The sequence below is a fragment of the Pelodiscus sinensis genome, chromosome 3, assembly GCF_049634645.1.
Source record: "Pelodiscus sinensis isolate JC-2024 chromosome 3, ASM4963464v1, whole genome shotgun sequence".
Lineage (NCBI taxonomy): Eukaryota > Metazoa > Chordata > Testudines > Trionychidae > Pelodiscus > Pelodiscus sinensis.
The window spans coordinates 190,599,893-190,614,606 of NC_134713.1; the positions used below are offsets into that span (position 1 = coordinate 190,599,893).

Here is a 14,714-nt window from a genome sequence, read left to right on the forward strand (position 1 = left end):
TGTACCAGATATGGACTGGTTACAGAGCTTGCTTGTACACCCCAGATACATTTATCATTAGATCTGTCACATATGACTGAGGTTAATTTAAATAAGGCATTTTACACAGTGCCTCTTACTAGCTGAACAGCACAATACAGTTTAGCATCTGCCTGTCCATTACTTGTAAAGACAGGCTGTGGTCAGTTTGGAATCTTCTTTTTCTGCACCCACTATCTGTAGCATTTGTATTGTTGATTATTCTTTCTGGGGATGTCAACCGTTTCTTTTGAATTCTCTAACAACAGCTATGATCACATTTTATATGATGGCAAATTCTTCTTTTTTTTTTTTTTGGTTTAATTTAAGGACAACCGATGTTTTCCATCCTTTTTCTCGATCTCCATGGACCATCTCCATTTCTAGATGGCCATCAGGGTCTGTACCTGGAAGTTCTGAGTAACATTTGTTGTAAAAAAAAAATGTTCATGAGCTCATGTAGGCTTTTTATATGATTTGGCTACTCTTTTCATGTCTGTCCATTTTGGAAATAGCTTCTTTTCCAAAGGTGAAGAGTAGGGCTGAATTACCTTCTCATCAGGAGGTATGCTGGAATCCAGCCAATAGCTTCTAGTGATGTGGATCTGTAATTCAGAAATGCAAGGACCAATCTTTCTGCTGTTGGCTTTTGTTGGCAGTCTGCACAGCTCTCTCAGCCTCTCCATCTGCTTATAGGTAATGTAGGCTGCTAGTAATATGATCAAAATCTCATTTTGTTCAGAGCGACTTAAATTCTGTGAACTGTGTGGTCTGTCGCCCATCACCAGTTATTCTTGAATAAATAAAATGAGCTAAAATGCACTTTATCTTCTTGGTAACACTGTGACCATCTATGTCTTTCAAGCACATCATGTCTATAAACCTAGAAAAACTGATCAAAACAAGTAGGTAACGGTGTCTTCTGAATTTCCACAAATTTTCAACTAGTACACTGTATGGTCCAGCATTTTCTCTTAAGATGATTTGCACTGAACAGCCTCTCAGAGATCCAATATCATCAAGTCCTTCCACCTTTCTCCCTGAGCCCATCATGGCTGGCCTGCTGTGGCCATGAAGGTTGTTCATCTTTGATCATTTGATCGCATGAACTCTGTAGGCATAGCTTTTACCTTTGTAAGTTGTTTCTGTGGTAAAATGATCCTTGCTATTCAGTGTACTTCCAGGACTAGTCAAAGCTGCGTCAGGTGACTTCACTCTGAGAAGGGTTGAAAGTGATCGCACGTCTCTTCTGAGATGACTGTGACATCAGCTCCTGAGTCAATTTTACTATCAATAGTCTTGCCATGAATTTGCAAGTTCACCACCCAAGCAGATTCTATGTCTACAGCCCAGCATAGATACAAAAATGTGCAGCTGGATCCAATCCACAATCAGCAAAGATAGTAAACAATGCAACTGCATCCATGGATCAAGACATAAAGAGGATATCCGCAGATTTGCAGGGCTCTATGTCATCACAAACACCAGAAACAATGGCTCTTAGTTATCTGTGATCTTAGTCAACTCTCTGACTTCTTTGGTATGGCAAACAGCTGCTAAATGTCCATATTTCATGCATTTATTACACCATGTGCCTTTGGCTGGACATGCATCATAGTGAGATACGACTTTCTCCACACCTAGTACCCAGCCATGTAGGCTGGACCTGTCTCTCTTTGCCTGGGAGTTCTCTCTCCTTGCCTCAGGGGTTTTATGATTATGAATTTTAATGTCCAAATGTTTGCAGTTTCTAATTTAACACCAGTTTTTAAAGTCTGTCAAGTTTCCCTAGGTTTCACTAGTTCAGACCATCTTGCTATTTAAATGGCTATGACTAGAATGAAATCTTTCCTCAGTTTTAGTTGCCTTGAAAGGTTTTTATCTGTTAACCCAATAGCCAGCCCGTGTTTGATATTTCCATGTTTTGCATTCCCTGAATCACAGTTTTAAGCCAATGTACACAGAGCTCCTATAAAATAGTCAACATTTTCCCTAGTTCTTGAAATCTCTCACAAACACATTCTCTTTGAGAAGCTACATTTCTCTGAGATATAAAGTATGCACGAAACATAACCAGAACCCTTTCATAGTATGTTTGTGATAGTCTGCAGTAAAGTCAAAGGATTTAAAGATATGCTTTGCTCGCTTCCTTGAAGCATAAATTAGGTACTTGAATATCTCCAGCTTCTTCGCATTTGTTTGCAATCTGAAATCTTGCACACACAAAAAATCCGTTGTGAAGATGTGTCAACACTGGCATGGTAGAGTGGCATGTTGAGGAGATCCTGCAAACTTTGTTGCTGTTCTTTCTGTCTACACTGTTTTGCTTTGTTCTTTCTGTTTCTGTTCTTAGTGTACTCCTGATGCCATTTTCTTCTGTGCTGGCTATGGACTGCCCACAGAGATTGCTTATTCTCATGAGACATGTTCACCATTAGACCCTGTAATCCTCTACTAGATATGGCTGAGATCTGTTTAAATAAGATTTTTGCACACGGTGCCACTTAGTAGCTGAAAAGTATAATACAGTATAAGCATTCATTAGAACTAATGACAAGTAATTACAGAGAGACAACGTAGGTGAGGTAATGAAAATCACTGGTCACAAGCTCAGGCACTACACTTGGTCTGTTTTATATGGCAGGCTGCCCTGTTCCACTCAAGAAAAAGACATGGTTCTCCAAGCCCTGTGCAGAAGAAATCAAATAAGCCAGTTAAGGACAATTTGGACATCCCCAAACTGAGGGTATGTCTACACTACCCCGCTAGTTCGAACTAGCGGGGTAATGTAGGCATACCGCAATTGCAAATGAAGCCCGGGATTTGAATTTCCCGGGCTTCATTTGCATAAGCCGGGCGCCGCCATTTTTAAATCCCCGCTCGTTCGAACCCCTTGCCGCGCGGCTACACGCGGCACGAACTAGGTAGTTCGAATTAGGCTTCCTAGTTCGAACTACCGTTACTCCTCATTCCACGAGGAGTAACGGTAGTTCGGACTAGGAAGCCTAGTTCGAACTACCTAGTTCGTGCCGCGTGTAGCCGCGCGGCACGTGGTTCGAACGAGCGGGGATTTAAAAATGGCGGCGCCCCGCTTATGCAAATGAAGCCCGGGAAATTCAAATCCCGGGCTTCATTTGCAATTGCGGTATGCCTACATTACCCTCCTATTTCAAAATAGGAGGGTAGTGTAGACATACCTTGAGAAACTCCAATCAACAGTAAGGTTTGAAAACACAGGCCCAGGTATACATAAGTTTCACTCCTATTGGTGATGTGACCCCAAGTTATTATACCTCTAAAATAAAATGAATACATGATGGAAACACAATTTTTAAGGAGACATACTGGATGTGTTTCTAGAGGTTGCTTCAAAAGGAGATCTCCAAAATAATCTTCGCAGTATTTTGACATCTTGTACTGTTGGTATTTGCTGGGAAAAAGTGACATTAGTTAATTTTTGAAGATTCTTTCGCTCTCAAAAAACCCCAACAAAAAAACCCCCACCAAAGCCATCATTCATCAACCAAAAATGTTGATACAGAATTAATACAAATATTTCATATAATTGCAAAGCTTATAGTACTTTTAATTGTTTATAAAAACTGAACTAATATAATGGAAAAGCATGAATTTATTTAGATCAAACTAATGTGATGATTTAAATAGCCAGCTAATGTAAACTTCTCATGTAATTCACAGTTGTATCACAGCATTATTAAAACAAACTAGAAACTTAACCTGTGTGTTAAAACAAACATCTCTGAATCAAGTTTATAGTACCATCTAATCTATTTTATCTGCATAATCCAGTCACAAAATTTTGAAGTAAATCTGAACTAATATGTATTTTATCATCAGTATAATTACTCTTTCATTGCACTATTAAAAAATGAAGATTTTTATACCTGCAGTGATTTTCAAATGAGAGGATCACAGGATACTCAGATGTAACAAAAGCAGTTTCCTTAATGGCTTGAATGACATCCTTTAAAATGTAAAGAAAATGTTCATGTAAAACACATTGAGCTGCAATCACGGGATACATCTACATAACAGTGCTATTTCAGAATAACATAGCGCACATCTACACTACAAACCTTTTTTAAAAAATAATGTCAAGCTGGCATTAATGTAAAAATTAGAGTAAAAATAATGTTACTCTGACTCATGGTAACCCTCATTTCACGAGGAGTAAGGGAAGTCGAAGGAAGAGAGCGCTTCCTTCGACTTCCTGCAGTGTAGACAGCGCCAAAAGCCAAATTCAGCTATTTCGACTAAAGCTACGCAATTGATACAGCTCAAGTTGCGTAGATTAATTAGACTTTAGCCGTGCCGCGTAGACATACCCGGGGTAGAAATGCCAGTGTTGGTTCTGCAGTTCGTAAGAGTAGTGGACATGGAGAGACTATGCAGAGGACCGGAGTGCAGTGGGGACAGAATTGCCGGGCCACTTGGCAATGGGTTGGGGCTGGCTCCGTGCTCCCAGAAGGGGCAGGGACTCACGCTGAAAGGGCAGGGCTGGGGGCTAGCCTCTCCCACCAGTCCTTCGGCATTGATAGCAGCCAGGATCCCCGTGTCCTTTTGACTCGCTGGCTCCTTTTGGTCCCCGGTCAGCAGGAATGCCTGAGCGAGTTCCCCACAGGCTTTCATGGAGAGGGGGCTGGGAACAGGCAGTGAGGCAGCAGCAAGCTGTTAAGGAGTTTGGGGCATTGGAAGGATCCCAATATGAATCATTCATTCCATCAGGATGCTGCACCAGCCACGCCGTGTCGTGGGGTAGGAGTCAGTCTTCTCTGCGGAGTTCCCTACTTGCTAGCTCAGCAGCTCCCAACGGTCACTGCATCATGACCCCCTTTCTGACAACAAAAATAACTACATGACCCGAGGAAGGGGGATTGAGGCCCGAGTCCACTTAAGACTCGCAACCCCAGGTAAAGGGTCAAAACCAAAGCCCAAACTCCATCACCGCAGATGGGGGGAGGAGCAAAACCAAAGCCCAAGAGCTTCACCCCAGGAAGAGGGATCCTGTAACCTGGGCCCTGCCAAACAGGACTGATACCTTTGGACTTCAGCTTCAACCCCAGGTGGTGGGGCTCAGGTTTTGGCTTCAGCTCCTGGTCCCAGCACCAGCTCTGGTGACCCCATTAGAACAGGGTTGTGTCCCACTTTGGGGTCCCAACCCACAGTTTGAGAACAGCTGAATTTCCCAGTTCAGGTATTGTTGAGAAGATTTGGGCTTAAAGTTTGACTTATACATTTGAAGTTGTCAATGACGTATAAATTCTACCTTGAACAGAATATCTGTACACATTGCTTTCCCATGCGTTATTATTGGCTCTTGGTCTTCACCTTTTCCATCCCAACAATCCAGTTCAACACATCTAATAACCCAATAATAAATATGTCAATTTTCACAATATTTCATTAAATACATGAAGCTATTGAAAGAAACTCCAAGCAATCTGTCTTGTTCAGGAGCAGAGGCTAGAGTAAATAACAATGCAATTTCAGATGCAATACAATTCCTCTTACGCTGTGAGTAATACACAAACTCTTTCCTTTTCAATCTGTGGAAGCATAAAATATCAAAATGAATTTTTTTTATCACCTTAGCACTCTGATTAGTGAATTTGGATTTACCACATTTATGTACTGCAAGTAGTACAACAGCAAGTCATAAACTGATATCCATGTAAATGCAGATTCACTTAATTACACAGCACAAATCCCTCTGAAATGCAAAAAATCACACCCTACATCTTCCCCCATGATACTGCAATTTCCTAACGGCGCTACCATTTCCATGTTTTTGTAAAATAAATAATTTTACTTATATTTTTATATTCATCATATTTCTTATATTCATATGGAATTGTCGAGGTACATAACATGAAGCATTTGATTTCCCTGAAACAATATTAAGTATAAAATCCATTATCCTATATTCCAACCTGCAACCAGCCAAAAGCACTTGTCTGTACATCTCTACAGAAGACTTCCCGCCAAACTGCCTGCCTGTTAGATAGGTATTGTGGGAGGAACTGATGAAGTAGTGAGCCAAAGAATGGTCCATTTCCTGATATAATTCCAAACGGTCTAGGAAGACTGGGGCATTTTCATCTGACATCAAATATCTGCAGAAGCCATCACTTGAGATGAGACCTGGAAGGAAAAAAATAGCTTTATGGGGTTTTCCCCCCTGTATTCTTGCAGAGATTAGAGATCATTACAGTGGTTGAAATATCACAGACATTGTCACCAAAAAGAGGTGCTGGTATGTTGTAACAGCAGATGAAGGAAAATTAACAATAGCAATTTAAATACAAGATTCTCAAAACCTAGACTCCAAAGATTTTATTAGCATGCTCTACAAAGTTAATTTATTTTGGATGTATTTCCAAAACATGGAAGGTTCAGGACTTTTGCTAATCATCCAACAGTTTGAAATACACACAAGAGATTATCTTCCTAACAATGAAAGCCAAAACATTATTGGTACAAACAAAGCCATGTTAGAAAATGGAATATTGAAAGTTACTGTACACACAATGGGACTTATTGTGTGAGAGTAACTTTGACCACAGTGTTCATACTAAGTTTTCTTTCCCCTCTTTTTGTTTTGTGCTTCAAAAATTGTAAAAGATGAGGGGACAGATTCTGGTGTAAATCAGATTAGAATCTGTCTGTGACAACTATTTAAAAAATGGCCTCGTGCTAAAAACAATCTGGGGGAGGAAGGAACCATTTAACTAGTTATATTACATAATTTTAACACAATTTTAAATTGAAGTTCATGGGTCTTAATGTCAAACATCAGAGCTCTGTTATTAGCCAGGGATAGGTCACAGCGTATCTAATTTTGTTTTATTTCACATGACCTATTTGTTTCGACAAACCCGCAACTTGCACTTGCTCATAACTTTGTGAAAAATTCTCACTTGGGGCTCATTTTCGGTTACAATCAAATCCTCTCAGGTGGTTTTAACTTAGGATTAAATGAAAAAAAAATTACAGAGAAATTTAAACTATTTTTCCCCCCTATGAACTTTAAACTAACAGAGCAAAGAGGCTCCAAGCATGGCATGTGATTAGTCTGGAGGAAAAAAAATGTAAGACTGTGAAAAGTTGGTGGATATTTGGCGTTCCCAAAATAATAGAACCATAGTATTTCCAGGATTGGTGGGAACCCACGCCTGCTGGCATGACCTCATATGGATGTTGCATTCAGCATCACACTGATGATTTTCAAAATATCATCCCCGTGTCATACCGGACAAAATGTAGTCTGATTTTGTCTCCATGCTGACAAACCACCAGACAAGAGGACTGTGTGGTTTAAAACTGGATGAATGCCCTGTCTATGTTTGCGATTCATAACTTCTGGGGCTAATTCCTTCCCTTCCCCAACTAATTCCAATGGGGTGAAACCCGCATGAATTAACCCCAACAAGGAAAAAGCAACATCAGACAAAATCCCATCCATTTTTCCGCAGGAGACATTCCATATCTGTGTACACTGCACCAGAACTAATAAAGAAGGTAAGAATTAAAACAATAGGCTCAAGTTGCTACTATGACTCAATGAGTGCCTGAACAAATGTGAAAGTAGCATAGAAGCTGATGCCTTCATCAGTTTCTGCATACAGTTTCTTGTCAGCAAAATCCCTGTCTTCATAAACTACTGATTTGTGTTAATTTCTGCCCATCCAAAACATAGGTGTAAGTTTTTCTGAAATTATTTTCATTACACCTTAAGCTTTTTGGGAAAACATCTGATATATGCTGGCATCTGGACAGTAGACCCAGGATTGCATTAAACGTGTGACCAATATGATCAGGTTAACAACAAGAGCAGGAAATTAATAGGGAGAACATTTTGTACGTATAGAGAGGAAAACAAAATAAGCTATTCTCCCAACAGAGTTGGAAACTTCAAAATTCTCATCCATAACTTCAAGAAAACTATGAATCTTGCAGTGTCCTACACAGCATTTTACTATGGACCTGTGCAATGATATATTTTAAAGTGGGGACCTAAAGAGTCTATCCTGGTCCCCCTTAATTGCAGTAACTGAGTACCCGCCTGAGTATCAAAAAAGAGCAAAGAGTAAAAAATGGTCCAAGTGTCTCAGTCACTGCTTAGGGCAGGTCTACACTTGAAATGTGCGGTGCAGCTGAACTGCTAGAGCGTTTCAGTAAAGAGGCTATTATGCCAACAGGAGAGCATCTCTGTCAGCATAGTTAAACCACCTCCAGGAGAGGCAGCAGCTCTGCCAAAAGACCAAGCCCTTCCATGAACGTAATGCTATCTACACCAAGCATTAGGGGATTTTTCACACCCTTTACTGATGTAGTTGTACCAATGTGGGATGTAAAAACGCAGTTAAAAATGTAACCATGTCACCGCTAAAATCAGCCGTTCTACGTGCTGCAGGCTCTGCAGCTGGCTCCCTGGGAGTAGGGTCAGCAGCTCCTGCCGGCCCCTGGGAAGCCAGCATGTAACCTGAGGCCACGGACAGGGGATGCTCTGGTGGGTCCTGGGGGGCTGGAGCTGCTGGCCTCACTCCCAGGGAGCCAGGTGGGGAGCGGCTCTAGCCCCTACCAGTTAACCTGAACCAGGAAGCTGTAAGTCAAGGGTGAGGCTTACTGGCTAACTGGTTAATCTTTTATATCCCTAATACCAGATCTTGTAAACCTGGCCTCAAGATCAATGGGGCTCAGGACCCTAAGTCATTAAGGTGCTTTTTAAAATTTGAGGAAATGTGGTATGGGTTGTACCTCCAAACACCAGTACTCTCTGTTCTGGCAACATCCATCATCCAACAGAATGACGGATGCTCCTGGATCAGAGAGCCTGGGAGCCTGAGGGAAGGAGGGTTGAGGTGGGAACCCCACTGCAGCACAAGACCAGAGCCTTCCGGCAGCTTCCTGGAGTGCGGGGCTGGGGCCGGAGCCCTGCAGTAGTTCCCTGAGCACAGGGCTGGAGCACCACGGCAACCCCCAGGAGTGTGGCGCTGGAGTTAAGCCCCACGGCAGCATGGGGCCAGATCCTCGGAGCAGCCCATTGGAGCGCAGGGCCGGGGCTGAAGCCCTGCAGCAGCCCCAGTGCTGGAGTCCTGTGGCTGCTCCCAGATGCGCAGGGCCGGAGCGCCGTGTCAGGAGTCAGAGCCTCTACTAGGGAGGCGAGGCAGGGTGCCTGCTAGGGCAGCCTTGAGAGCCAGTGGCAAACCTCCCCTGATCCAGCAAATTCTCTTGCTTGGGACCAGTCAGGTCCTGACGGTGCTGGACCAAGGAGGTCCAACCTGTATTAATTTTTGATGTACAGATGTCCCCTCTCCTGCTGTGTTTACCTTTGTTCTTCAAATCTTCATCTGGCTCATATGTCTCAATTATCTGCATTGCTCTTTTTGAATCATAGAATGGGAATAAAATTTCATTCAGACGAGGATCTCGTTGATGCTAAGGTTAGAAAATAACATAATTTAGCAGGACATAATTTAGCAGCATCAAGAGCATGTCATTACTGCAGACGAGAAAGAAAGAGGAGGACAATTTTTTAAAACTAAAACTTACAGAATATCCCAATTGTAACTTCAGCATTATACAAATTTACATCTAGTTATCTATGAAAAACACAGGCAGTTTGCACAGGAAAATACTCCAGTGCAATCATATAACATATTTTATTGCTATTTACTCATTACAATAAAATAACTCATGTGGCCTCTGTGCCAATAAAATTTTGACAATTAACAGCAGATCCTTTAGTAACAGGTAAATCCTCTTCCTTTGCCAGAAATCTTTTAGGTAAGTCATGCAAACTGATGGGTCTGACTGATGTTAATGTAATTATCCCCTCATAAAACTTGTGTCTGCATCAATACAGATGACTAAAATAAACATTAAGAAAATAAAAAATTGCTACTAATATTCTACGTGGAACCTGCATTTAGAAATATGTTACTGGGTGTTAATTATTTCTATGAATCATATAAATACTGGGGCACTCAACTTGCTGAAAAATCAATGTAGGATCATAGAGGAAATATGTAAATTATTAAAATAATCTCCATAGTATCACCCCAAAATTCATAGTAATGAATGATGCAGGGATTTTATAATACAGGTTGAATCTCTCCAGTCCGACACCCTCAAGACCTTACTGGTGCAGAACCAGAAAATATACTGAACCATTGGAGGTCAACACTTCTCCTGCTTATTGGCTCTTAGAAGACAATTAGGGGTAAATTAAAGCTACATAATGGCACAGAACACTGAGAACCAGGACCGTTGGCTGTAAAAACCTTTATGGGACCGAGGGAAACTTATCCACACCCAGGATAAGAGGCCAGCCGGCTAACTAAAATCATGCCGGACCATAGGTTTTGCTGGACCAGAGAGTGCCAGATTAGAGAGGTTCAAGCTGTACCATACACAAATATTTCTTGAACTAGGCAATTGAGGTATCAGGGACTTCCAATAAATCTCTCAAGGCCTAATTCATGACTCCATCATTTGGCTATGTGCAATGCGATTTTCACTTTTGTTCACACTGCACTGGAGCTGCACACTGTGCGCCTGATTCTCCATAAAAAAAAAACTAAAAACATAATTCAACTGAATAGTGGCATGTAAGCAGATGCAAAAGCAAAAACAAACAAATATGAACATGGACGCATCTTTTACCCAGGTAGGTGCAGGTTTGATGCTGTAATTTACATTCACAAATGTAATATGGGCCACCCCCTATTGTTGACCAATAATTTAGGAGTGGACAATGTGGGATGTACATGGTTTAGGTACTAAGAGCATTTGCTGTAATTCCTTATATACAAATATTTTGGTATTCTGTTCGGATCAAGCAGTGTGCAATCAAAAAAAAAAAAAAAAAAAAAAAAAAAGCAACCTGATCTGTTCCTTACAACCAACACATTGGCATGTGTGATTGGATAATTCTAAGAAATTACAACTAATGCCAATTTAATCATGCAGTTGATGAAGCATTCTTCAATTTAATGCTACTGACAATCTACAACATTTGAAGTATAACAGTTAAATTCACATGTTGGATCTCTGGATATTCAGGTAAATCTCAGATGAAATATGAAATGTAAGCAGCTGAATGCAAGACACACCTTGCTAAGCATCTCTTAGGAGCACAACACTAGCATGCAACAGTACAGCCGGCCACCTGTAATCATACGTGACAAGCTTTGCACCATTAGTGAAAACGCATCATTTGAAACAACTGAAAGAAAGCGGAGAGGAGGCTCTTATTAAAGACAAGAGCTCTACCCCACTTTTCTCTTTCATGGATAATCGTCAATCAAACAGAGGTAACATGGAGAAAGAAAATAAAGGGGAGAAGGCAAACAACACTTCATAGCAGTCACAGCGAAGAAATTATTGAACAGAACTAACCGTAAGGTTTTTGTTGTTGTCATCATGATCATTGCTCATTATCTTGTTTTTGTTTTCATTTAGGCAAAATATAGGTCTCTTAAGTTTAATTTAAAAAATTCTAACAGAACTTGACAGTTTGTGAGATTTTTGAAAAAATAATGTCAAGTAGGATCTCCAGCATGAATGTTAATGCTAGTGAGTTTGTTGGCACAGGGAATTCATAATGTAAAACAACATAGCTGATCAATATCAAACTCACAAAGTTCCTGGGACTAATCACATATGTCCACCAAAACGACTATTGATTGCTCCAGATACTATGTTAAGACAGGATCCATTTCTTTCTGCCAGATGTTCCTTAACAATAAGAGGGTGAAATCATTTTTTTTTTTGGGGGGGGGGGGAGAGAGGCGAGAACTAGACAGTTACCTGTTTACTTTGGAAAGGGAAAGAAGGAAGAAATGGATTCTCTACAAATATGGGCACCATTTACCTAGCCAGTTAATACTTGCTGTCTTGTGAAACAACTCATGATTTGCAAGAAGCCAGTTCGATTATTGGGATTTATGAGGCCCAGCACAAATAATAGCCCCTTTCTATTAAAACAGAAAAAGGAAACTTACTAAACAAGAAGGATCCATTATCCCATTTCATCTTACTCTTTTCCCAGGAGAAAGCCAGAGTTCAGGCCAGATTGTACTAATTTACTACTTTTGATAATTACTCACGTATGCCAAAGCTAAAATCTATGGCTGTCAAACAGCAGGAGCAACTCTTAGTAGTATGGGGCCTATTTCATTTCTCTATTATTTTTCTTTTTCCTTGGATTTAACTTGAAAAAAGAACATACACACAGAACTGCTGAGTGGCTGATGATAATTAGTCTTATAAAAATCCTAGCATTAATAATGATACACAAATAAATGAACTGTCAGCTGCTAGCATTAAACAGTCAAAATGGAGTCAGTAATTTACCTCGGATAACAGAAAAAAAAAAAGAGAGGCCAGAAAAGCCTCACTCCCAAATCATACCCATCTAGGAATATACCCTCATCCATCACTAAAAACCGTATAAAAAACTGCTGTTGTAACAAGTCTGGAAGCTCACCAAATTTAGGCTATTTTGTAACAAAGGGGGAACAAATTTAACAATCCAGGTCCCCTCCCTAAGACTGCCCTGTCACCAGCCACGGCTTTTTTATAATGATACTAATTTTATTATTTTTAGTACTGCAGTTGCCTTGTAGGTTCTAGGACATGGATGGGACAAGGTGAGTGACATCTTATCTTTTATTGGACCAGCTTCCGCTGGTGAGACACACATAGCTGTGAATTACATAGAGCTCTTCAGTTCTAGAAGACATAATCGGTGTCACAGCTAAGTACAAGGCAGAGCTAGGGTTGCCAGGTGTCCGGTTTTGAACCAGACAGTCCAGTATTTGAGCTTTCTGTTTGGGAAACAAATTGAGAAAATATAAATGTCCGTTATTTTCTAAATAAGATGTAATGTAGATTGTGATGTAATGTCAAGTGTGTTCGGTATTTTTGTTGAAACCGTCTGGCAACCATAGGTAGAGAAGATTTTTAAGCACATGTTCAAAGGACCATTCAAAATGAAGTTGGTCATTAACATCTCTGCAACCACAGAATAAAGGAGAGTTAGGGCACATCTACAACCATGTAGCTGTTATTGGGCCTAATGATGTGCAGGATGAGGGACACCACATGGCGTGAGAGGCGCTTGTATCTCCTCTTGTTTTTAATAGGTGCGTTTGGAGGGGTATTGATTGTTGCAGTGGAGAGCTATCTGCAGTTTTTGCATCTGTTGTTCCCGCAGGGCAGGGCATGGCACTGCCGAGTTGTCTCATGGTTTGTGCAGAGCTTTGCTTGGTGAGTTTGGGAAGTTTGTGTGAAGGCCAGAAGATGGAGTTCAGGAAAACATAGGTGCTGATTCCATGGTTGCTTGGGGCGTGAGCACCCCCCAGACACAGCTGTTCAGCAGTGTCACCCATCAGCCCTGTGGCAGCTAGAGAAGGGTGGGCAGAGAGCAGTGAGGTGGCAATGGAGCGAGTGGAGCAGGAACAGGGAAGAGGCAGAGTGAGGGCAGGCCGTGGAGGGTGAAATGGGACTGAGTGGAGGGAGAGCACCCCTGAGAAAAAATAAAGCCAGTGCCTTTGCTGGAAAGATTTCTTTCCTATGCTCCCCCTCAAATATGGGTGAAATGAGACAATCCCTACGCTCTTGAAGTAATTCACGTAGAAAAACGAGCTGAAGACCCAAACCTACCATATCAAATGTGACACAATCACTTCATACCTGGCCTCACGGCCCCCATCCTCAAAGGAAATCTGCACTCTGCCTTTCCATCTCTTTCACCAGTCTACAACCCACTCACCCCCTCCTCTGTTCTGTGACTGCAGCGGTGTTCATGGAAACGTATTAACAACGCTGATGCTTAACAATCGGTTCCACTTTGTATCTACCTGTGACAGACCTTCCTAGGTCTATGGCTTTGTCTATAGGGTCACTTTCATGGTTAAAACATGTGATGCTCAGGGGTATGAAAAAATACCTCCCTGAACAACGTATGTTAAAGCACTGCTGAGGACAGCACTTGGCCGGCAGGAGCCACGCTCCCAGTGGTGAAGCTAGTGCCGCTTGTTGGAGCTGTTTGTATTCTGTTGCCGGACCCGGTGCGACGGCACAGCTGCATCATCGTGCAGCGTGTGGAGCAGACACGTAGACTTCTGAACTCTGTGACACTGTGAAAGCTTGTCTCCTTCCACAAGAGAAGTCAGCATAATAAATGGTATTGCCTCACCTACTTCATTTCTTTCAATAAGCTTTTGTGCTTTCCAGCTTGAGCACCTGTGCTGACTGCAGAGAGGGCTGGCCATACGCGAAGGGAGAAGCAGATAACGTCTTAAGTATTTCGGTTCCAAGCCACTTAAGCACTTACACATCACGACCAACACATTAAAGCTACTTAGGCTGTGATGACACGAGAGAACTGATGCAGCTGTATGCTCCCTAGCACAGCCACTCTACGATGAAAGGAGAGAGCTTTCTTGTCAACTTAATTAATCCATCCCCCAACAAGCAGTGGTAGCTATGTCAGTGGGAAAAGCTCTCTTGCTGATGTAGCACCGTCCACACCAGCATTAGGACAGAGTAATTTTATATCACTCAGAAGTGTGGATTAGTCACACATACCAATCACAGCCCAGCTCTTGCACACATGCGTAACTTCATAACTGTGGATTGCGAGTGGACTATTCACAGCTGTGTATATT

The 14,714-nt window shown here is 41.6% G+C and overlaps 1 protein-coding gene across 17 annotated transcripts in view; it reads right to left on the minus strand.

The window, feature by feature from the left end:
• PLCB4 (phospholipase C beta 4) overlaps positions 1-14,714 on the minus strand; it is a 329,261-nt gene that overhangs the window by 92,413 nt on the left and 222,134 nt on the right. For all 17 annotated transcript variants that reach the window (XM_075925710.1, XM_075925708.1, XM_075925695.1 and 14 more), the window contains 5 exons: positions 9,369-9,477; positions 5,970-6,180; positions 5,306-5,399; positions 3,924-4,003; positions 3,364-3,448 (listed from right to left, as the gene is read on the minus strand). In XM_075925710.1, the coding sequence (XP_075781825.1) occupies positions 3,364-3,448; positions 3,924-4,003; positions 5,306-5,399; positions 5,970-6,180; positions 9,369-9,477 (579 nt within the window). The remainder of the gene's footprint in view (positions 1-3,363; positions 3,449-3,923; positions 4,004-5,305; positions 5,400-5,969; positions 6,181-9,368; positions 9,478-14,714) is intronic.